At 45.1% G+C, this 24,849-nt stretch overlaps 1 protein-coding gene across 1 annotated transcript in view; it reads left to right on the forward strand.

Annotated features, from left to right (window-relative positions):
• LOC144820261 (dynein axonemal heavy chain 6-like) overlaps positions 1-24,849 on the forward strand; it is a 1,187,310-nt gene that overhangs the window by 403,873 nt on the left and 758,588 nt on the right. The window contains exon 15 of the mRNA XM_078677850.1: positions 7,229-7,480. Within this exon, the coding sequence (XP_078533976.1) occupies positions 7,229-7,480 (252 nt within the window). The remainder of the gene's footprint in view (positions 1-7,228; positions 7,481-24,849) is intronic.

Here is a 24,849-nt window from a genome sequence, read left to right on the forward strand (position 1 = left end):
AACAATCAAATTACACACGTTTTCTAGGTCCCCTTGTTAAAGCATTACTGCAGTTATATCACATAAAATGGATTCCCTTTGCCATCCTCACCATTGTTTCACATTACTTGCTGAGCTTTATTGTAAAACGGCTACCTGGTGAATGATATCACAATAGATCCTAAAACCCCAACCAACACCATCAAGGAAACAAATATTGTATTGTTGGTGATTGTTAGAGACTAGGCAAAGAGAATTGTTGGCTTTTTAATCTTAATTTGATTAACCCAATAATTAACACTGGTTCTGTGGTGTGTGTGGAACAGAGGTTAACTTTCTAATTTATTTGTAATCTCATTTACTGTGTTTATAGATTAGAGCCAATGCAAAATGTATTTTTAACACTTATAAACCATTGTCTCAACTGTTCAAATATACATTTATCTAATGTTTGGCAAACAATAAGTTTAACTAAGGTACACAAGTACATCTCATGTTTGGTATTCATAACTGAGACTTTTGCACTGGTAAATGAATTGGCTGACATGTAACATATAGTACAATATAGTGCAATATTATAATGGGAAAATGTGCAAACATGAAGAATTTGATAGGCATTCATATTAGCACCCTGGATAAGTTTGTGGATTTATATCTTTCAAAGGCTAAAATATACCCTTACCCAGCTGGTAGTAATGAAGAGCTACCCCCATCCCAAACATCTCAATATGCACTCATTACATTTATGCATGTGAAAATAGCCGAACAAGGACACTAATTTGGTATCCACAATGAATTTCAGAGCTACCTGTGGAAAGTTGCAAAAGTCTCTGCTTCCCAGGAGTACTCCTGGAATTTCTTGTCCATTGCAAAGAAGTAATAAACATCGGTGTAAGTGACAAGAGTTGTTTGTTTGCTTTTATTTTAAGAATCCGGTCCATAATGTTATTATGATAATGGACATGTGGTGGGCACACTTTCACTCGTATTTCTACACTGAACACATTTTGAACCTATTCTGGAGTAACAGAACTCATACCTATATTTATTAAAATAAAGAACATTACCCACATATTTATAACAAATGTATATTGATTTGGATTCAAATAGGACAACAGACGACACAGTAGGTTACTATGTCATAAGCACATGCCACTATCCAAAGTAGTGGCTTCATCAGTACAATGCAAAAGAGATCAACATTGTACTCTTGAAGAGCTGCTCCTCATCAGGGTAATGCGAGGCAGCTGCGGAGGTCACCACCAGCAGATGGGTATGAGATAGATCCTAGAAAAATCTGTTAATTCATCATGTCTTACTTAGAGCACCACAAATCCTGGCAACGGCTTTGTACCCACGTTCCTCAAAGTGAAGCGCCAGGCTGATCTTTTCTGATCAATTCAAGCCAATACAAGTTGGGAGTGTGGTGATGCAAATCCTCATCTAAAAGGCAGAACAACACATCATCAAGTAAGTGAAAAGATCCAATGATAATGTCAACTGCTGTGTGAAGGATCCTGGTCTCAGTACCATCTCAGCCAGCAGGTAGAATTGTTTTGTATACCTAAGTTGCACTTAGATGCACAATCATTTTTTGTGAACTGTGCCCTGTGGCACAAAGTAAAGTAAGCACATTTAAAATAGAAAATATCCCAGGAGCAGAGTATACCCATTGTTCCTTTTTTATAATAAGGGTGGTAAAATTCACACCTCTCTTCTCTTTAGAATTAAGAAGGGTAGACAAATGTATATGTGTGTGTGTGTATATATATATATATATATATATATATATATATATATATATATATATATATATATTCACTGAAAAACCCATAGGTTTCACACACGTTATAGTTGGGAATTAGCATTTAAAAAACCTTAGAAATTCACTGAAAAACCATAGGTTTCACACATGTTATAGTTACAGTGAATGTGTGCCTTTCTGAAAAATAAATATTTTTTATATATGCATATCTAAAGGTCGATAGAAGATTAAATGGGTAAATAAGTGTCTAAATGGATGTTTTTTTTGTAAAATTGATTGTATAACTGACTTATTAAGTGTATCTTAGTGAATACATGTATTAGCGAGTGATGTTTAAATATTTAAATATCTGTATCCGTGTCTCACTTTTTGTGTATAAGTGGCTGCATGGGTTGGTGAGTAGCTACATGAGTATGTATATGAGTTATTCGTTGTTTTTTTTGAGTATCAGAATGAGTGTCTATATGGTTCTGTGGGTGATATTACTTAGCGCATAGATGCATGAATGAGTGACTCACTGTTTGTATGTGTTTTGAAGACAGCATGTGTGCAGGACTGTATGGGTGGATGAGTGTGTGTATGTGTGTGTTAGTGAGTGAATGACTGTCTCAATAGTATCTTTATAAGTAAGTACATATGTTTTAAACTAGTATATGTGAGTATTGATGTATATAAGTGAGTATAAATGAGAGTGAGAGATTGAAAGAGTTCCTGTATAAGTAAGTATGGGTTTCTGTAAGTGTTTAAGAGAGTAAGTGTGTGTACGTTTCTGTTGAAGTAACTGTAGTGGTGTGTGTTTAGCTGTATATGCAATAAATGGTTGTTTCATAGTTTATTTGCATGTGTGAGTAACTCTATGTATGAGTGTAGGTGTGTAACAGAATGTATAGGTGTATGAGTACATATGATGAGTGAGTACATGTATGAGTGACTATATAGAACTGTTGGTGTATGAGTGGATGTGTATGTAGATTTTGGAATTACTGAATAGGTTGTTGTAACTGGTATTGGTATCTCCATTGTTTTGAAAATTGTAGTTTCTATTTTTCAATGTGTGTATCAAATGTTATATTAGGGTCAGAGCAGGTCTGCCACTCTTTCACAAGGATGATGTCATCAGTGATGTCATTTGAGATGTCATCAGTGATGTCATTAGTGATGTCACTGACCATGTCATGAGTGCTGTAATATGTGACGTCATCAGCAGTGGATTGCGGGCACGCGAGTTCTAGTTAGCTGAACTAACTATAACGAGGGAATTTCAATGGTTTTGTATTAGTGAAATGTCCAGCTAACTATAACATGTGTGAAACCTATGGTTTTGTCAGTGAATCTCTAAGGTTTTTTAAATGCTAATTCCTAACTATAACGTGTGTGAAACCTATGGTTTTTTCAGTGAATTTCAAAGGTTTTTTAATTGCTAATTCCTAACTATAACGTGCCTAAAACCTATGTTTTTTTTTGTGAATTTCACAGGTTTTGTAAATGATAATTTTTAAATGTATTATTTGTTATATATTTTTATACTGATTTACTACATTGTTATAAACTATTTATTTTTAGATATTTTATTTTTTAAATTACATTACATATTTTTATTATAAATTGAAAAAAATGTTTTTAAAAATATTGAAATTGTGATATATAGTTTTTTATTTTATATATTTTTTAATTTATATGTATTTTATATAGCAGGCAATGTTAGCCTATGTAAGGAAATTCACGTTACTGTAAGTATGGTTAGAATTACTTTTCAGGATCAGTACTGGGCTGAAAGATGCAGCACTGAGGTCTCTCCTGATAACAGGTGAGTAAATCGGAATTCGTAGTTCGGCTGATTTTAGAGGAATTTTTTAAAGTTCCAAAACTCCACAATTAGAAGAATTTCCAAGTGAAACCAGCCTATGGAAGGAAATTCAAGTTACTGTAAGTTTAATTAGAATTACTTTTCAGGATCAGTAGTGGGCTGAAAGATGCAGCACTGGGTTCTCTCCTGATAACAGGTGAGTAAATCGGAATTCGTAGTTCAGCTGATTTTAGAGGAATATTTGTACGTTTCAAAAATCAACACTTAGAAACTTTTCTGCTGAAAACCACACAATGGATTCCTATGGAAGGAAATACAAGTTACTGGTAAGTATGCTTAGAATTACTTATCAGGGTCAGTGCTGGGCTAAAAGATGCAGCACTGGGTTCTCTCTTCCTTATAACAGGTGAGTAAATCGGAATTCGTAGTTTGGCTGCTTTTACAGTAATATTTGTATGTTTCAAAAATCAACACTTAGAAACTTTTCTGCAGAAAAACCACACAATGGATTCCTATGGAAGGAAATACAAGTTACTGATAAGTATGCTTAGAATTTTTTTTCAGGGTCAGTGCTGGGCTAAAAGATGCAGCACTGGGTTCTCTCCTGATAACAGGTGAGTAAATCAGAATTCGTAGTTCGGCTGATTTTACAGGAATATTTGTACGTTTCAAAAATCGACACAGCAACTTTTCTGCTGAAAACCACACAGTGGATTCCCATGGAAGGAAATACAAGTTACTAGTAAGTATGCTTAGAATTACTTTTCAGGGTCAGTGCTGGGCTAAAAGATACAGCACTGGGTTCTCTCCTGATAACAGGTGAGTAAATCTGAATTCGTAGTTCGGCTGCTTTTACAGGAATATTTGTACGTTTCAAAAATCAACACTTAGAAACTTTTCTGCTGAAAACCACACAATGGATTCTTATGGAAGGAAATACAAGTTACTAGTAAGTACGCTTAGAATTACTTTTCAGGGTCAGTGCTGGGCTAAAAGATGCAGCACTGGCTTCTCTCCTGATAACAGGTGAGTAAATCGGAGTTCGTAGTTCGGCTGATTTTACAGGAATATTTTCCTCAATGGTGAAGGAAGGGGGCGGGGCCTGAGGTGACATGTGTGCAAACATGCCCTGTGGCGCGTTTTAAGTTGGGGAATTAATTCCGCTTCAATTCTGAGGTCCCCTGGGGGCCAACTAGTCCACCAGGTACCTCCAGTATGCGCCAGAAGGCTGCGTTGCACAGAGGTGTTCAGAGGCCATGCCCCTTTTTACAACACTCTGCAACGCAGCTCTGTGGCGCTTACTGGAGGTACCCGGAGGGCTAGTTGGCCCAGAGGGACCCTCAGAATTGACAAGGAATTAATTCCCCAACTTAAACCGCGCCACAGGGTGTGTTTGCACACATGTGAACTCAGGCCCCGCCCCCTCACCACTGTGCAAACGCGCCCCGTGGCGCGTTTTAAGTTGGGGGATGAACTCCCTTTGAGTACTGAGGGTGCCTGGAGTCCATCTAGCCCACCAGGTACCTCCACTAAGCGCCACGGAGCTGCGTTGCAGAGAGGTGTAAAAAGGGGCATGGCCTCATTACACCTCACAGCAACGCAGCCCCCTGGCGCATACTGGAGGTTCCTGGTGGGCTAGTTGGCCCCCAGGTACCCCCAGTATTCAAGGGGACTTAGATCCCCCTCTGCAAACACAACAGGGGGCGCGTTTGTACAGTGGTGTAATGAGCGGGCGTGGCCTCCTCCCGATCCCTTTTTTTAAATTTCTTTTTTAAGTAGGGGGGCTGTGTAGGCCCCCTTCTTTTTCTTTTTTTTTTGGCCCTGGGGACCCCATCCCCCAGGGCCTGACCCCAAAATGTTAATTTAATAAAACATGTTGCGGGAAGGGAGCCGCGTGGCCCCCCTGCCGCAGCCAATTCAGGGCCCCGGGGTGGAGGCCCCAACCCGCGGAGCATGGCCAACTTTTTAAACATTTTTTATGGGGGGCTGCGTAGCCTCCCTCCTCTGTCCACTTAAGGCCCAGGGGACCCCATCCCCCGGGGCCTTTCATTCTTTTTTTAATTTTTTTTTAATAATGATAGAGGGGGGCTGCATGGGCCCCCTCATGGGCCACTATGGCCCCCGGGGACCCCATCCCCCGGAGCCTACCCTCTCGTTGGGGACTGTGGGGGGGTCGCCAATCCCCCCACGGTCCCGCCGGCTCCCTGCCTCCTGCGGGAGCCGGCATTGCTTTTCCATATGGGGAGCAGCTAACATGCTGCTCCCCATATGGAAAAGCAATCTGCTTTGCTTCATTGAAGCGAGAGCAGGTTTCCCTGCTCTCGCTTCAATGAAGCAAAGCAGTTTGCAGCCGCGAGGTTCCCGCCCTGCCATTGCAAACAGCAGTGTCCCGGGGGTGGGTACCCTGGGACACTGCAGGAGCCAGCCCTGGGGGGCCTCTACAAGGCTCCAAGAGAGGGGCCGCGTGCCCCCTCCAACATTTGTAAAAAGCTCCAGGGGTGGAGGTCACTGGGGCTGGAGGGGCCTGAGAGCCCCCCACCCATTTTTAAATAAGCCCCGGGGGTGGCGGTCCCCGGTGCTCGGGGGGCCTCAGAGCCCCCCACCCATTTTGAAATAGCCCCGGGGGTGGCGGTCCCCGGGGCTGGGGGGCCTCTTAGCTCCCCACCCTATTAAAATAAGCCCCGGGGGTGGCAGTCCCCGGGGCTGGGGGGCCTCAGCGCTACTTCGCCCATAATTTAGTAAAGCCCCAGGGTGTGGCGGTGCCCGGGGCCTTTACAAAGATCGTCAGGGTATGCATACCGTACGCGCATCCCACGATTTAAAAAAAACTTTATATCTTTTTTGTGGCCTCGGGGGTCCTTGTGGGACCCCCTGAGCAGGCCTAGGGGGTCAGAGTGTTTCTACCCTGCCCCCCTTGCGTCTTTTGCGCAATTGTTTTTCAGTTTTCTTGTGCCTCGGTTCTACCGAGACACAAGATGGCTGCCAACACTTCCTGGTTTGGAGTGTTGACAGACAGTTGACAGCCAATTAGCATGCAGCTCATGCTCGTAATGGTACGAGTATAGTCCTCGGACGGTACGCGTACGGTACTTCGTCTATAGACATGTCTATGATTTTACTTTTGATTTTCTCAGGAACTACTGAACGGATTTACACCATTTAACAAAAAGTGTAATCTGCGAACCAAACTCTACCTTTTTTCTCAGCCCCCGCTTGACGAATCACCCCGAAACTTCCAGGGAATGAGTGGAGCGGAGCAGGCCATCTTCTTGGAGAATTTCGCGTAGATTCGTCGACCGGCGCCAAAGTTATTCCTAATAGAATGTTGCGGATTTCCTATGGAAACTAGGTCCTAACTATAACTACCTACTGGCGAGCGCCAGTAGGTAATATACATATATATATATTTATAATATATATATATATATATATATATATATATATATATATATATATATATATATATATATATATATGTATGTATATATATATATATATATATATATAAAAATAATATTATGTGTGTGTGTACCTAAATACACTGTGCGGTTTCAATAGTGTTTGAATTATTGCTCATATGAGCGTCATATAATTTGTTCATGTATTTTGGTAAGTTTTTCAAATCTAATTGATTAACAAGCTCCTTTCATAGACTATTGTCTATTCTTTTTCTTCAGATCGAATATCTGGAAGCAGAATCTACTGTTGTGACCTTGATGTATCAACTCATTGAAAAGTATCACATCCCTGCACCACCTGAAGATCTTGCGCTTTATGCCACTCTTCAACCATCAATTACTGGAGTTCGAAATGCCATCGATAAGTCATTTGGGGAAAGAGATGCCAGTCTTGATAAATTCACACATAGCTTAGACAAAGACATTGCGGAATTGAACAGAGAAGTAAAAGACGTGAAACAAAAATCCCAGGTAACCTAACATTTCACATACATGTGTCCATAGTATACACCTTGTACGTAAGTGCATGAAGATTTTTGACATTTTGCTTTTTAAGAGATGCTGTGATTCATAGTAGTTTTTGAAGATGTTTCTCTTTCGTGAGGGTGGATGGGCCTCTATGCAAACAGGCCGTATATAGATTTCTGCTCTCTTCTACCCACTGCATTGCATTCCATGATTATTCTTTATTAACACTCTCAAGACACCGTTCCCACTGATATTCATAAATCCCCACATCCTAACACTACTCATATGCCAGCACCTTCCTTATAATGTTTTCTTTGCCACTAAAAGCACAATACTTCCCGATGTGCAGATACCAATTATTTTCTCAGATAACTCACCTCTCCGTACGCCATGGATGAACAGTGCCACCGGATTCGACCCATTCACCTAAAGGCGATTGGCTTGTTAGTGTGTTCTGAAAAACACCAACTATAATACTTTTCAATATTACAGCATAGATAAAGAAAATAAAGAGATTCAAAATGCTCCCTGTTCCCACAGTACATAAGTGTTTTGAAAAAAAAAGCATTTCTTGAATATATCCAAATTGCAGATGTCAGATAATTCATTTCATAGGAACTAGTCCATTCCTCTGAAGTGGCATGCTTTGAAAATGGACAAAGATTTCTAGTATCAACTTCCTCAGCTCAACACATTGCCTATAAAAGCTACACCATGTAGTACATTGTGCAAATGACAGTAGTGATGAGTATTTGAACCTGCTTTTCTTGCACTTATCTCAGGAGGCCTACTTGTAAGTAAAACTTTATTCATGTTCAATTCATTCAAATCATTACATGTATAGGCTAATGCACAAAATAAAATTAAAATCGTTAACATATTATGACTTTTAAAAGAGAGTGCAAAGAAAATTAAGTCCGCTGGTATGAAAACATGGCTAAAATGCTGGACTGATAAGACTTACCACTGTGAGCTTTAAGACTGAAATGTCCGAGGTTTCAAAGATTTGGGATCTAAGGATAGTTTGTCTGGTACAAAACTCCTTGATCCTCCTGCTTTTTGTGCCTCAACTGCACATCCTTGGGGACCACGAAAACCACTGTCGGCTTTTAAAACGGTGACCGAGGTTGCTCAAGTGAGAGTTTTAAATACACTGTGCCTGATGCAGCTTGTTAATCCTCCTTCTGTTTGGGCATTGCCTGTACATGGCTGGTCTGTTAAGTACGAAGTGCCTGATGCTAGTTTAATAACCCTCCTTCTGTTTGGGGGCCGAGCTGTACCCGACTGGTCTCCATGCAATGTAGGGTGTTAGCTGGTAAAATTTCCCTACACTTACGTTACAATTTCCTTCGGTGAGTGGTGGTTCCCAGTCGGAGATTGACCAAACCTGGCCTGCATAACCTTGTAGTGCCCCTTGCATGACCCATACATTTATCGTTTCCACGTTGAGACAGCTCCTATGGGCTATTAGCGTGGTACACAACCTATACGGTGTGGGCGTTTACAGTTGTTGCTGCTTCAGCTAGTGAGTGACTAATAATGCTGGTAAATTTCCCCCATCTGGCTAGGGTCTGGGGAGTGTTTTTGATGTAGCACAGATCTGATGCCTCCCTGAAGCACTTAACGCCATTCAACCGAAACAAGGGCAGGAGCAGGCAATGTTGTTTCTCGGCCAGTTTGGGGCAACAACACAATAGATGAAGCCAAGATTCTTTGCGACATTTGCATAGCCTACAGGGGATTGCTTCCTCTATATTAGCCCAGACGGGGTTGAAGTCAGTAATTTGCAAGGCAATTAACCTAAATGTAGAGAATTTTCCTGCGGGCCTGGGGAGAGAGAGCTTATTGGAAATATGACTGTGCCTTCCCTGAGCTGTAGGATTAACCAGTGCTTCTGTCAATGGATTGTGCCGAAGACTCTCAATATCTTGGTGGGACGACAGAAGCACTTTCCTGTTCACTGTTTTTTTCCAGACTGAGAGTGGGATGTCTTGCATTAAGAGTCTTTCTGTCGTATCTTCAGGGAGCTAATTGCTGTTGCCAGCTGTAATTGCCACAGGGATCCTGCTTCCTCAAAGATTACTCTTAGATGGTGTTTGAGCGAAAACTCAGGGGTCCACAGGGACCCTGAGATAATACTTTATTAAGTCCCCTTGTCCAGTGAAGTAAGGTCTCCTAAGACCATGTTCCAGCCTAAATCTTGATCTTCAATCAATCAATCAGGGGTTTGTATAAGGTACTACTCACCCATGAGGGTCTCAAGGCGTTAGGGGGGCAGGGTATTGGGCAGCTCCGATCATGCGAAAAGCCAGGTCATGAGGCTCTTCCTGAATGCTTGCAAAGTGAGGCTTGGTCTGATGATGAGGGGGAGCTCGTTCCAGGTCTTCTGCCCTGTCGTGGGGCAAGTAGAGTTGTCTTATAAGCCTTGATCTGGGATTTGTTAGAAAGGTGTTAAGGGCACCGGGGTAGGCCATGTGCCCATAACTGAGTGCTGGGATCAATTTTGCTCTTAGTGCAGTCAGCATGGGCTCTGCTGTTTAGCTTTGTAGACGATTGCGGAGATGCTTTAACAGATGAATGACTGTGGAGCCCCTGGTTTTGAGATGCCTTAGGTGAACAGCTGAGTTGGCCCTTTCCGATAGCCACACTCCAAGGTAATAGTAAGCTTCACCTGTCATTATTTGGAGGTCCCCCAGCTGCCAGTAAGATTGTTTTTCTCTGGTTCACATGCAGATAGTTAGCTGAGTTGTAGCTGTGAAGTGTTTTGAGGGCACTCTGTAAGGCTACCCTGGTGTGGTCCATGATGACGGTATCATCTGTATACTGCTTGATTGATTCACACAGCCTGCCCAGCCTTGTTGGAACTAAGCTGGCCCCTTCCAAGGCTGTTCCTAAGTCAGCTGTATAAATATTAAAAAAGGATGGGGGCCAGTACACAGCCCTGTTTGAGACCCTTGTTAGTGGGTACTCTTGCTCTAACTGTAGTAGGGCTTGGCTTTACCCAGACCTATGTTCCTTGATATAATGATGATATCGCCTTTAGGAGCTGTGATGGAATCCCCCAGGCGATTAGCTTACCCCATAACCTTCTCTGATCCACCATATCAAATGCGGTGCTGTAGTTCACGAAGCAACAGAAAAGAGGGGGTTGCTTCCTCCTGACCGCTTGTGTGGAAAGATACAACAGGGCTAGGATGTTGCTCATTGTGGAGCAATCTGATCAAAAGCCTCATTGGTGCAGCAGGGGAATACCCGTGTCTGCACCCCTTGTCTCCAGCTCTTTTGAAAGGATTTGTGCGTAGGCCTTTGCTTCTAGACCTAAGAGAGCATTTAGCCTATACTTTGCATGGTTGGAACTGTCTCCCTTTTTCTGAATCGGGAAGAGTATTGAGCCCCTCCAGGGCACCAGAATTATTGTTGTTTCAAATGCATGTGTGTAAAGTGGCAATAGTATTGTCTGCCTAAATTCTTGCAATGTTTTAAACGTGGCCGCCGGTATCCCGTTGGGCCCTAGCACCCCGTCATTGCTCATTTCCTTAATTAAGGTAAGTAGTGTGCTTTTTGTAATTAATAGGCCCTGTTGGTCCGCTGGATCTGGTGTTGGGCAAAAAGGCGAGGGAGCTATTCCGTTTGCTTGGCCGGTTGAATATAGCTGGTCCACATGACTTATACAATCCCTTTCTGCCACCCCTTCTCTTTGGTGGGCTCTGGGTTGCCAAGGCGGTTTATGTACCTACATAGTCGAGCATGGCTTTTGTCTTTTAATAAAATGAAACTTTTTAGCCACTCTCGTTCCTTGACCTCCTTTTTATGCTGCCCTAATTTCTTCTTGTGGGTAACCCTAAGCAGGGGGATGGTTTGATATTTTCCTGAATTAAAGCCTCTTCTCCTGATAGCTAAAGGCCTGCTGAGGTCGCGCTTGCAAGCAAATATTTCCTTAGAGTGACTGGCAATCTGAGTGGATGGCGATCATACTGATTTTTCAGTTGGCAATTACCCAACACCTTCAGGAGGTCCGCCACAAGGCCCTCCCAGTGATCAGCTACAGTTATAGGACTATTCAGGTTGCAGGTTGTCTTTCTTTCTCCTATCCAGGTATAAAGTTTATTCCCTAATTTAATCAACCATTTAATTCTTTATAGAACTTTGTCACGCTCTTCTCCTGTTAGTTACCCCAGTGAAGGTATGAATAATGAGTTTGATCAAATTAGATGCAATATTATGCATAGGGGTCTGTGACCACTTTTGTCCCTATCATCAATTTCTTAAGCATGGAAAGTGGGAACCAGCCCTATGCTAAAAAAATATAAAGCCAACAGACCTCTCCGTTCGGATCATGAACATCTGGTCACCGTGCCCAGAGTAAAAAAGGCACGCACAGGAGGACGACGATTCTCGGTAAACACAGCTAAACTGTGGAATTCCCTCCCCCTGAAACTACGTGCAGAATCCTGCCATCTGCGGTTTCGGAAACTCTTGAAAACCCACCTCTTTCCCTAATCACTTCTAAACTTCTCCCCTGGTATTCGCACGGGTCTCTCTGTTCTGGTTTAGCGCTGGGATGCTTCCGGGTAACTACGCGCTCTATAAATCCTCATTCAATTCAATCTATTATCGACGTATTCCTGAAAGTGGGTTTGGGGCACCATGTGGGAGAGAAGGCTTCCTTCAAGGCTTTGGGAGAGGAGAAATTATGATTAACAAGGAGAGCGTGTAAGTGTGTAGTCATCCCAAGCGGCTCAAGACTGTTATTGTTTTTGCTAAATCCCTGGTGTTAAAGTCCCCAGCAATATGTGTCTGGTGCAACTTTTATTTATACAGCAGATTGTAAATGGTATTTACTAAAAAGTGCAAGGCCTGTTTCTTCTGATGTGGTACTGGGTTAATGTAGCATTTAATGAGAAGCAGGGGCAGAGGTTGTGAGTTAAACTTAATGCCATTGATGAGCCAGGCGCCTGAATTGCGTTTGACTTAATTAATAAAGCCATGGCCACTATTTTCCAAGCTTTTTTGATAAAAACTGAAAGGCCGCCTGATGGCCAGCCACACGTGCTTTATGGAAGCATTATGAAACTTGTAGTACCCAGAGAGCGTTGATGTTGCCGTGACCCATTTCTCCTGGAGGCATAATATGTCCCCTTTCCGAAGGTAATCCAAGGCGGCTTTTGCCTCAAAGATCTGATTAATGCCTGCCACGATCCTTGATGTTTGTTAGTTGAAGGGCGCGGTCTGCCTTGTTGTTGGTACTGTTTTTTTCCTGATGGGGGCAAATGTTAGGGATGATGCCCGAGTGACCTCTGAGCCTCAATAGATTCCCTTTAAATGGGCTGATTGTGTTCAAAGAGGAATAGAGGGCATGAGGATATTTCTCCTGGCTTAAGGGTTGGATGTCTATTCCCCATTCCGCTAACTGAATCCCTTCCTTGAGAACTGCTATTTGAAAGTGCTGTTGGCGAAATCCCACCAGGGTAGATTTGCCATTCGTCTTACTTCAGAGGTTTTGAAAGCTTACCCGCTTGAGGTTTTCTGACTGAAAATGGGCCAAAGATGGTATGTCTTTGAATTGCTCCTGTTCAGAGTGTCAAAGGGCCCATTGGTGAACTACCTCAGGGTTAGCACTACCTTGCATGTGCGGAGTGCTGATTTTGAGGTAGATTGCTTTGCAGGCTCCAGCCAAGTTGCTCGATGTAGAATGGGGGGACTGGGACCTTGGTGACCTGTTAGCAAGTAACCTGTTGGGCTGTTGGTTAAGCTTGTCTGGTGATGTTCTGAGGCAGGGAGCTGGGGCTACTTTGCCCGGGCATTTTACTGGAGAAGACTGGGTACTCGCTTCCTTCTTCATCCTGGATGGCTGTTGGTCCATCCTGTGCCCCGGACGAGTCTGACGTTCAATGTATTCTCGGTTGGTGGGAAGCTCTTTGTTACTTGGGCAGTGCCTCCTGGTTGTGGGTGATTAGTCATGGCTGCTTTAGAAATGAAGATTGGGTATAGTGGAACTTGCGTGGTGGCTCTTGTTGTGAGACTGATCAGTGAGGGTCTGGTGGATGTAGGTGGCTGGTCCCCCACTCTTTTGGCATTTACTTTTTTTGTGTTGTTTCCTCAATTTCTTCTTGCCCTTCTGAGCAGAGGGACTAGTGATACCCGTTGCAGGTTGTTGGTGAGTACTACTTCTGATATACCCCTAGAGCAGGGGCTAAATTCAGATGGCATGGAATGTGATTCAGAGGGAGCAGATTGAATCAAGAGGTCATGTATGTTTATAGTATTGGCCACTGAGTTTGTGGATGATGCAAGGAAAGCCTCTTCTGCACTTGCGGGTACTTGGATAACATTGCTGTTGACTTTCACGCTGGAGGATTCTGAGTTGCCTTTTCTTTCTCTCGCTATTATTATCTCACCACGGACCTCTGGTAGTGGCGCTCACTTATCAATTATGGTGTCACATGAACAGGAGCACTACTTGAGGGTCAAGGTGTCTAGGATGTTCTGTTTGATCGTTCCACCCTTATTGCTTAAGTTAACCAATCGCTGCGCAATGGATTCCAAGAGATCCATTTGTAGCTCCATTTTTGAGGACTGTCATAGAAATGCTCTTGCTATAGAATTATGAGCAGTGTTAAATGTTGAAGAGGATGGATCCTCGATGCTGTTCCTGTCTTATGTTTCTGGGAGTGATTCTTGGGGACTCCTCCTGCATCCAAAACAGCTTTGGGTTACGTCCCATTGTCATTTTTATTTTAGTCTCAAGGCTTTGTGGCAAGAAGGCGGTTAGTTTGCACATATCAACGTTTTTGGCGGTTAACTCGTTCGCCAGCGATCTTTGTCCGAGGGCAGTTGCTGGGGGAGACTGCTTCATCTCCACTGAACCAAGAGAATTGTAATGATGGATTTGCACTCGTGTTACCTGCACTTTATCTACTGTATTCCATTCAATGTATGCCCCTAGTGCCAGGGCATGAACTTAATCTGCGGTTCACAATAACGGAGGGGGCTTTTGTGCAGATCCTTTCCTCACTCGGGCTCTTCCTGTTGGAGATCTCTGCTGGAGTCGACAAAGCCCTCGCGATAGGAGCAGACTGGAAGTGGTGCGTAATTAAGCCCTTGTGGGGTTCCTTATGTATGATTTTCTGTGAGGAAGGCTCCTGGGCAGACCTTCGCATAATCCGTGAGGTGGCCGAGGGCAGTGTGAATATCCCATTGAGTACGTCCTTGGCTGGAGGATCTGAGCTGCTGTAAGACTTCTTTTTTGGGCCCATGATGGTGGAGCAATTGACTCTTTTTTAAACCCCTTCGATGCTCATGACGAGCTCAGCTCGTCATGAGGTATACCTCTAGGGTGCTCATTATGGCCCAGCACAGGAGAAGGATCTGTCAAGCAGCCAAGCAATGAGATTACAATTAGATTTTTCTTTTCGGACCTGTGTTAAAGCTCAAGATTCTTGGATGGTATCACTGGCGTTCAGGAGTATTGGTCTGTGGTCTTATCAGTGGACTGATAGCTGGGCTCACTGTGTTAAAGAGTTGGTACTGGTGTCTCAGTACTCTAAATACTCTCAACCCCAGCTGGGCGCTGCATAGATAGATCACTCCCAACCTGCGACTGGGACCTGAGGAGCCTTGAGGCTGGAGCGCTCTTTAGGAGTGACCTTAGACTCCTGATGGGATCTCAGCCTTGTTAATTGAATGAGTGCACAGGGTCTGGCGACTGGGGGGCTGGAATGCTGAGGTCCTGCAAGGTGGGCTCATTTCCAGCTCTGAGCTTTAGTTAATAGAGGGCTTTTCTCATATTTGCCCCCTAGAAATGTGGGGCGTGCGAAGAAGGGGTCAGCTATCGGCACCGGGATGCGGGGGGCAATGGCCCCTGAAGGCGCAAGCTGCACTGGTGTAACGTATGCCACTTCCACACCAGCCGGGGGGACAAGCGACACTGCCACCTCTCCTTCCTCCACTCCACTGCTCTTTGAGCTCCCTGCTGCTGCACCACACCACACTAATTTGTGCCAGGCTATCCAGGCTGTCAGGAAAATCTGATGTTGGCTTCCACAGGGAGGCAGATGTTGTCAGTGCTTGTGGCTGGGCGTCTGGGTGGTGAAAAGACTCCTCTTGTGCGGCTGCTGCACCCTCCAGGGCAGCTGCTGTCGAGCCGCTCACCGGCTGGGGGGGCACTCACATGGCACTTTACTCACGCTCCTCCTGCAAATCTGTGCAGTATTGAACCGCGGTATTAGTCCGTTGCTTGGAGCCCGGTGAGCAGTGCGGCTGCGTGTAATGGCAGTGATGAGCAGCCGAGCCCCTGGGCGGCCTCTGCACAGCCCTGGTCTCGAAGCTCAGTCTTTCGGTCTTTCGAGCCTCGAGCGCTCTGGTGTTGAGCCGCTGGCTGCACACCACCTGACACTTCGGCTTCAGCTAAGAGGCCTACTTCATTCAACTGGGAGGAATGCTTTCTCTTCGTTCTGTACATATGCATGGATATAGGCAGTATTTGTATAGCACAAACTTAGCTGAAAGGCAGAGGAGCCCTGTACACGATGAAAGTTACAATCAATGAGACACTGGAGGGGTATCTTGGGTATATTTGTGGTGTGTTCTTTTTAAGCGGTGTGTCTTTAGCTCTTTTCTAACCTGGAGCAGTGGCATAGCCAGTGTCTCATGGGCTCTAGTGCAAGGAAGAACATGCTCCCTCCCCACCTGCTGCCCCCTCCCCACCAGATGCTGTTTGAACTTTGAAATAAAGCAACAGCCAGGGTCCCCACTGTCCCCCAGGCCTCTGGGTCCCATTGGCAATGAACCTGCTATACCAACAATAGCTGTGCTGCTAAACTGGAGCAGGGCCAGGGTGGAGAGACAGGGAAGTGTTTCCAAATGCTGGTTGCGTAGATAAACACAGCCTGTTGCATTGTTTTGATTGGTTTTTTTGCATTTCCTTGTCTCCAGTCAGATGGTGTTCTGGCTGCCGCTATGCTGACCACCTTCAGAGATAGTGAGCTTGTTAGTCAAAGTTGTACTGTTCGTGACAACTTTGTCTTCTTCAAGCCCTTGGTGAGGCAGTGCTGTGCCATGTAGGATGCCCCTAAGGGAGTTAACTGTGGAGTCCGGCAGGTAATGGTGTAGGGCATTGTCACCATCAAGATGCCATAGTATGAGAGCTTGAACAGCAGTTCAGAAGTTGCTTTTCAGGCAGAACAGTTTCACTTGCTTTAGTGGAAAGAGTTGGTAATGAGCCACCTTGATTTTCTTGCTGATTTGCTCTTTGAAGGTGAACTCCAGGGTGGATCAAAGTAACCTGGGAGTGGGAGAAAGCTGGGGCTCAAATCCTTCCAGGTTCATATTGTCCAGACACTTTTGGTCTAGTTGTTGCTCTTTGTTCTCCAGCATTGGATCTTTCGAAGATGAACATGCTTGAATCATTCCCTCTCTTTGAGGTGGACGCCCCACAGTAGCCTTAAAAAGCCATCTAAGTCCTGAAATAGGTTTGCTCTACAGCTCCCACAACCACCTCCATGCAGGCTACCTGCATACACTGACTTCCCAAGATCTTATGCAGGAGCTAGAGGAGATCCTTCTTTCATGCGCAAATGAGCATGTCCTGCCCCGGAATGGACAAGGATTGCACCCTTTCATTTTTATGACACTGTAGTGAAGATCTGTTGTGCTTGAAATCTTCTCCACCAAACACTTCACTCCAGCAAGGAGGCATTGGAAATACTCCTCTTCTTGGCCCCATTGCTCACCAGCAACATGGGAGTTATACGAGTTTGGGATACACCTTCATTCACTTTGTCATTGCAGTTGTGCATGGTAATTGTGTGGTTGCTAACCTTTTCACCCAAACTCTCCAACCAGTCTCAGTATACAAGAAGATTTTGTATGTTACATGCGTTTTTAGACATTACAAATTGATGTGCGTTTTTGCATGAGCACACTTACACATTTTGTGCACAATTTATGTCTGAGCAGAGCAGACCGTACATACTCGAGTTTCAGAGAAGGTGCTCTCACTGGTTGTTATTCTAACAATTTTACCCTCAGATCGATGACTGAATGACAGAATGAATGGACCTTGTCTGAATAAAGAGCTTTTTCCAGGAGAATTGCTAGAGGATGAGCCCTGTTCCCTAATATCTATGACTTATGTACAGGAGTGATACAAGTATCTTTGACACTGTAGGAAAGATAGATTTTTTTCGTTCTGGAGCAGTAATTCATCACAACCATCACGATGTGCACCAAGACTAGGGACCAGATGTACATAGGCCAAGATTTATTGAAAAGTCGCACAACACAGCAAGGCAACTCGCTGTGCTGTGTGACTGAGAGGGAGTGGAATGTACCAGTTTTATTGCGAATTTGCACAGAATATCTTTTAAAAACTTTTAATGGATGATTTTTTTTGTATAATGACTTCATTTGTGTCTGGGACGGAGTTGTGTTCAATACTCCGGGTGGGTGGCAGACATCTTGGAGGGATAGGTCAGCGTTTCAGCTGACTAGATTGGCACTCTCGCCCCTGATTTAAAAGAGGTGGTGACGCGACCACGCGCTAGAACTGGGCTGACAGGTGACGCATGCCGTCCGATTTCGGCTGCTGCGCACAGACGGTCTTGTTTTAAAAGTGTTATTGCAAATATGCACAGAATATCTTTAAAAAACTTTTAACTGATGATTTTTTTTTGTATGCTGACCTCATTTGTGTCTGGGACGGAGTTGTATTCAATACTCCGGGTGGGTGGCAGACATCTTGGAGGGATAGGTCAGCGTTTCAGCTTTCTCGGTCGGCACTCTCGCCCTTGATTTAAAAAGAGGCAGATGACGCGACCGTGCAGCCGATGCACGCAACGGGCGTGCCGCTAGCGTGCCAAAGGCAAGCCCGTCTGCGCCTGTCCACGCCCGACCGGGACCAGGACCCCTGGTTCGCCTAAGGGGGTACCTCGTTCGTACACGGCCTCACAGTTGACCTGCCTTAAAGGGACGCAGGTGTGCCACCACAGCCTTGGGCCTCCTTTTTCAAATAACAAATGCCCACACTGTTCCCTAGTTCTTGACCCCTATCTTCTAGGAGGTAAGATCCTCCCAACCAATTCAGATCATAAAATGTGCCTGCTTAACTGCCGATCAATGGGCAAACACGCTGTAGAGATCAAGCTAATTTTGGAAGAAAAAAGTCAGGATGTAGTATTTCTGACTGAAACCTGGCTTAGTAGTTGGCTAGACCCAGTGGTGGTCCAGGCACTTCCACCAGGCTATGCTATCCAAAGACAAGATCAGATACTTAGCAGAGGAGGGGGCCTCTCCATCATATATAGGGATACCTTTAGCTGCCGAATTGATGAGGGGACGATTTGTGATTGTGAAAGTATTTCTTTCGCTATCGGTTTTTCGCACACCTGCAGTTTCTCCGGGGTCTTAATTTATCGACCCCCAGGAGTCATCGGACATTTTAATACTGATCTTCCTAAAAATATAGCCAATCTAGTAAGCTCCCTGTCCAATTTTTTGGTATTGGGAGACTTGAACATTCATTTTGATGATGTCTCCTCACCTAATGTGGAGGAACTGGTTGACAATTCAGGGGCTCTATCCCTTACACTGAAAGTGAATGGTACAACCCATCTTAAGGTCATTTACTTGACCCTATTTTCACTGACACTAATTTATTAGTCGATAACCCCACCCCATTACCCTGGAGTGACCATTACTTGATATCCTTTTCTTGGTCCTCACCGACTAGGGAGCCACCTGAGGATTCACTAAAGAAACTTAGTCTCAACTGGTCCAGGCTTTCTGTTGAGCCATCCTTAACAACACTCGACCAGTATTAGAAGGAGTCCCAGACTCCGTGAACCATGAATTTAATGAATGGATTGAAGCCTCCTTGGACGTGGTGGCCCCCAAGAAGATTAGGAATAATAAAAAGGGCCTAAGAGTATAACATGGTATACTCCCAGTCTTAGAGAATTGAAATTAAAGTGCAAACAATCAGAGAGACAGTGGAGGAAAGATTTCTCAAATGAGAAGAAGCACGTTTACAGAGAAGCCATAAAACTGTACAAATTAGAAATCAGTAAAGCACAATCCAAGTATTACGAAATTAAAATCTCCTCAGCGTCCAAAGCTCTGCGAGAAATGTTTAAGATTATTAAAGCACTAACCACTCTCCCATCTTCAGCATTACCTGCAGTTGATACTCTAGGACGCTGCAATGATATAGCAGAGTTCTTTCACACAAAGATTCAATCGATTTACCTAGCATTCCCTTCAGCTACCACCTCCTAAAATGACCCCCTGTTGGAGAAAAGGGGAAGCCCACCAGTGACCAGACTGGAGGTCTACCCGCCACTGAATATTAAATCTCTTATAATCTACCTTAATAAACTAAAATTAGGTTCCCCGAGGGACATGGCCCCGCCTACCGTTCTGAACCAAGTTTTTCAAACAGGTGTCCCCACTATTTTAAAACTTATTAATCTGTCTTTGAGAACAGGGATTGTCCCCTCCTTATGGAAATAATCCATGGTGAGAGCACTGCTTAAAAAAGCAGGAGCGGACCCTGAAGTGTTTTCCAACTACGGGCCTATTTCACTGCTTAGAGGGATCGCGAAAATTGCAGAAAAACATGTAAACTCCATTTTGTCCACCTATTTGGAAGATAATGACTGTTTTCACTCAACGCAAACAGGATTTAGACCCCATCAGGGCACAGAGACCGTTCTGATTGTTGCCTTTGAGGAAGCCAGAAAAATCATGGATTCTGGAGACTCGGCAGAAATCGTTCTTCTAGATTAGAGTGCGGCTTTCGATACCGTGAACCACCAACTGCTGATCTCCAGGACTAGAGAGGCAGGGGTATCGGGAACTGCACTAATGTGGTTGAAGTCTTTTCTAGATCGCCACTCATTTCAGGTCTTCGAGGACAACTCCATCTCCAAGAGTATGCCATTGAGGTGTGGGGTGCCACAGGGCTCATCTTTGAGCTCCACCCTTTTTAACATTTACATGAGCCCCTTGGCAAAAATCGCTGAACCCTTTGGCATATAAATCGTTACATACGCAGACGATACTCAATTGATAGTATCCCTTAATCAACCTGGAAACAGTCCAAACAATTTAGCTAACTATCTGGAAAAAGTATCAGCTTGGATGGAGAGCTCCTTTCTTCAGCTAAATGGAGCAAAAACAGACTTGCTGTTTCTGGGTAAACCTCTCCCAGTTGGCTCCACCTCCCTTTGGCCTAAATGCCTGAGCAGCATACCAAGCCTAAAGATAAAATAAAACGTTTGGGAGTCTGGCTGGACAATAAGCTAAATGGTAGTACAGCGCCTCCTGGAATTTGCTTATCCAGCCTACCCCCCCCTATAACCTTGACAGGCCTAACATGCAGGAGCAGCAGTTTGTTACAGTTGTCATGCTATTTCTTGACAGAACGACTCTTACCGACTATAATAGTTGGATTCTGCTAATGCTATAAGCAAGCTAGGCCACAAAATGGCGCTGGTCGTGTTAGGTTATAACACCCGACAGAAGGCAGAAATTCATATTGAGTGAGTAACAATCACTGAATTACGTATATATGTAAGACCCACCAACGTACAGACTCCTATACTGAACGGAATAGGTACATCATGCTAATTTCTAAATGGTACTGTGTGTCTTTCGTTTACTTACAGGGCCTAATCTAAATTTCAGTTCCTCACTTTAATGCGAAGAAACTGCTAGTCCAAGCCCTAATTCTTTCTCGCTTGGACTATGCAAATGCCCTTTATTTGGGCTCTCCGTGATCCACAATAGTGAGACTCCAGACGGTTCAGAACTGCGTAGCCAGACTGTTTCTACATATTCCTCGCAGAGAATCGGCTCGAGCATGTATAGCCCCTCTACACTGGTTGCCCATTGCAGAGAGGATCCAGTTTAAATCCCTCAATCAATCAATCAATCATAGCATTTGTATCGCGCGCTACTCACCCGGAAGGGTCTCAAGGCACTTGGGGGAGGGGCCGCTACTGCTCGAACAGCCAGGTCTTGAGTTGTTTCCTGAAGACAAGATGGTCCTGTGTCAGCCGGAGGTGGATGGGGAGGGAGTTCCATGTCTTGGCTGCCAGGTAGGAGAAGGATCTTCCTCCGGCGGTGGCTCTTCGGATGCGTGGTACGGCGGCGAGGGCGAGGCTTGTGGAACGTAGCTGGCGGGTGGGTGTGTAGAAGGTCAGGCGGTCATTGAGGTACTTGGGGCCCAGGTCATGGAGAGACTTGTGTGCATGGGTAAGGAGCCTGAACGTGATCCTTTTGCTGACGGGGAGCCAGTGCATGTCACTCAGGTGGCCGGAGATGTGGCTGCGTCGGGGGATGTCCAAGATGAGTCGGGCAGAGGCGTTCTGTATGCGCTGGAGTCTTTTCTGTAGTTTGGCTGTGGTTCCCGCGTAGAGGGTGTTCCCGTAGTCCAGACGGCTGGTGACGAGTGCCTGGGTGACCGTCTTCCTGGTTTCGATCGGGATCCAGCGTAAGATCTTTTGGAGCATATGCAGGGTGTTGAAGCACGAAGAGGGGACGGCGTTGACTTGTCTGGTCATCGAGAGGGAAGAGTCCAGGATGACGCCCAGGTTGCGTGCGTGGTCTGTTGGCTTGGGAGCGGTGCCCAGGGCGGGAGGCCACCAGGAGTCGTCCCAGGCGGAGGGCGATGGTCCCAGGATGAGGACTTCCGTCTTGTCTGAGTTCAGTTTCAGGCGGCAGTTCTTCATCCACTCGGCGACGTCTTTCATCCCTTCGTGTAGGCTCGTTCTGGCGGTGGCGGGGTCTCTGGTGAGGGAGAGGATCAGTTGGGTGTCGTCGGCGTAGGAGATGATGTTGAGGTTGTGTTGGCGTGCGATGGCTGCAAGAGGTCTCATGTAGACGTTGAAGAGGGTTGGGCTGAGCGATGATCCTTGTGGTACGCCGCAGATGACTTCGGTGGCCTCGGATCAGAACGGGGGGAGGCGGACTCTTTTTGTGTTCTTCCGGTGAGGAATGAGATGATCCACTCCAGTGCCTTTTCTTGGATACCGATGTTGCTGAGGCGTTGCACTAGGGTGCGGTGGCAGACGGTGTCGAACGCTGCAGAGAGGTCCAGGAGGATGAGGGCCGCTGTTTCCCCGTTGTCGAGCAGGGCTTGGATGTTGTCGGTGGCTGCGACGAGGGCGGTCTCGGTGCTGTGGTTGGCTCGGAAACCGGACTGCGAGGGGTCGAGGGATCCGTTCGTCTCGAGGAAGGCTGCAAGCTTTGTGTTGACGGTCTTCTCGATGACTTTGGCAGGAAAAGGGAGGAGCGAGATGGGGCGGAAGTTCTTGAGGTCGGTGGGGTCCGCTGATGGTTTCTTCAGTAAGGCGCTGAGCTCGGCATGCTTCCAGCTCTCCGGGAAGGTGGCGGTGTTGAAGGATGAGTTGATGAAGTCTCGGAGTTGGGGTGCGATGATGGAGTCGGCCTTGTTGAAGACGTGGTGGGGGCAGGGGTCGGTAGGGGATCCGGAGTGGATGGTGTTCATCGTGCGGGCTGTGTCTTTGGTGGTCACCGTGGTCCAGGTGCGGAGGGTGGCGGTGGGGGGCGTTGGTTCAACGGTTGGGTGCGTGGAAGGTGCGCCGAAGCTGTTGTGGATGTCGGCGATCTTGCGGTGGAAGTACGAGGCGAGAGAGTCGCAGAGATCTTGTGAAGGAGTGATGTCGTTGTTGCCGGTGCTGGGATTGGAGAACTCCTTGACGATGCTGAAGAGTTCCTTGCTGTCGTGTCACCCACAAGATTATGGCCTCCAAAGGCCCACCAATTTTACAGTCAATCATCTCTCCATACCGTCCCAGTAGAGTCCTTTGTTCAGAAAATAAACGCATGGCCATAGTCCCTAGAATTTATAGGGCCAGAAGTGGAGGCCAACGATTCTCCTACATTGCCTCTAGGAGGTGGAACGCTCTTCCTGACCATATTTGTTTGAAAGAAGACCATCTATCTTTCTGCAGACAGTTAAAGACATACTTCTTCCCAGCTATCTAAAGCGTTCACCAGTAGGCTTGGTTCTTAGCGCTGGGAGGCCTTAGGGTAGCCATGCGCTTTATAAGTGTCATTTTTCATTTCATTTTTCATTTCATATTTACCAGGGTATGACACATTCCTGCTCTCTCCTGCACTAACACACTATATGCCGCCTAGTGCCAACACAGGCCCCCGTGCAGCCTTGTACAAGGGTGCATGCATTACAGGCAGGATTGGTTTTGTTCAGGAAGGTATCTCAGATGTGAAGGGGGTGTCTCAGAGGACTTTCCTCTTTTTATGTCTGCTGCACCATGCAGCAGACATAGAAAGAGGAAATAACTAAAAGAAATAACCAGTTTTCTCCTCGTTTCTCCTCTGTTGGGATGGTGTAGCATTTTGATGCATTCCTAAGCTAACTATTCTCAGTAAATCTGGAAAGGCACCAAAGTCCATGGGTAGATGTGTGGGATCGCCCATAGTCCACCCATGGAACGCTTTCCCAAAGCACAGTAAGGCAAGGCAGCGACTTGCACTGAATTGCCTTACTCTAAATTTACTAAGCCATTCAAGGTGGTTTTGCGTGGCTTAGTAAACCTGACTTCAGGGCTAGAGTTGCCTTGCATTGCCTTACGTGACCCAAGAGCAACACAAGCCCTGGCATTAATGTTTTTATGATGATAAACAGTCCAAATGTCTGCGACTTCAAAAACGTTTTCTACATTTTAGAAAGTAATCTGTACATTTTTTCAAACACTTAATATGGCTTTGCGAAATCAACTTTTGGAAGGGCATGTTTGTTGGGGAGTGGGCAATGGTCCACGGAACCACTGCCAACTTTCCAACCAACTTAAAAAAAAAAAAACTTGTATTTTTAAATGTAATACCATATGCTTTAAGGATGATGAGCTGCATTTAGAAAAAAATGTTGCTTGCTCAAAAGATGATCACACACATAGTGGTCTACTGACCCTAGCAGGCCACTATCCTTCTGATGGCCGCCAATTACCCCTACATCAATAATAGTCATGAGATAGGTTGCATTACGACCAACTCCAATTTGAAATTGTAAATCTATTTGTACATAAAGTAGTCTATAAAATCCTTCACTGGTTTCAAAAATATTGGTTGCAAATTGAGACCAGTTTTTAGTACAATTGGGTCATATTTCTTTACCTTACCTTATCAAAGCTGTTCACGTCCTTTATCCCCTAAACATTTTGTAAGTTAATATCTGTTGTTTAAGAATTTTCTAAATCACGTGCAATTTTAGTAGCTACAATGCTTTTGTAGAAAGTGCAAATTTGATTTCTATACATTGAAGCATGTAAGGGGCACCGTAACATTGCTTATTGATTATATTGGATGCATTTCTTTGTAGTGAAAAT

Source organism: Lissotriton helveticus, chromosome 2_1 (genome assembly GCF_964261635.1).
Source record: "Lissotriton helveticus chromosome 2_1, aLisHel1.1, whole genome shotgun sequence".
NCBI classification, from domain to species: Eukaryota; Metazoa; Chordata; class Amphibia; order Caudata; family Salamandridae; genus Lissotriton; species Lissotriton helveticus.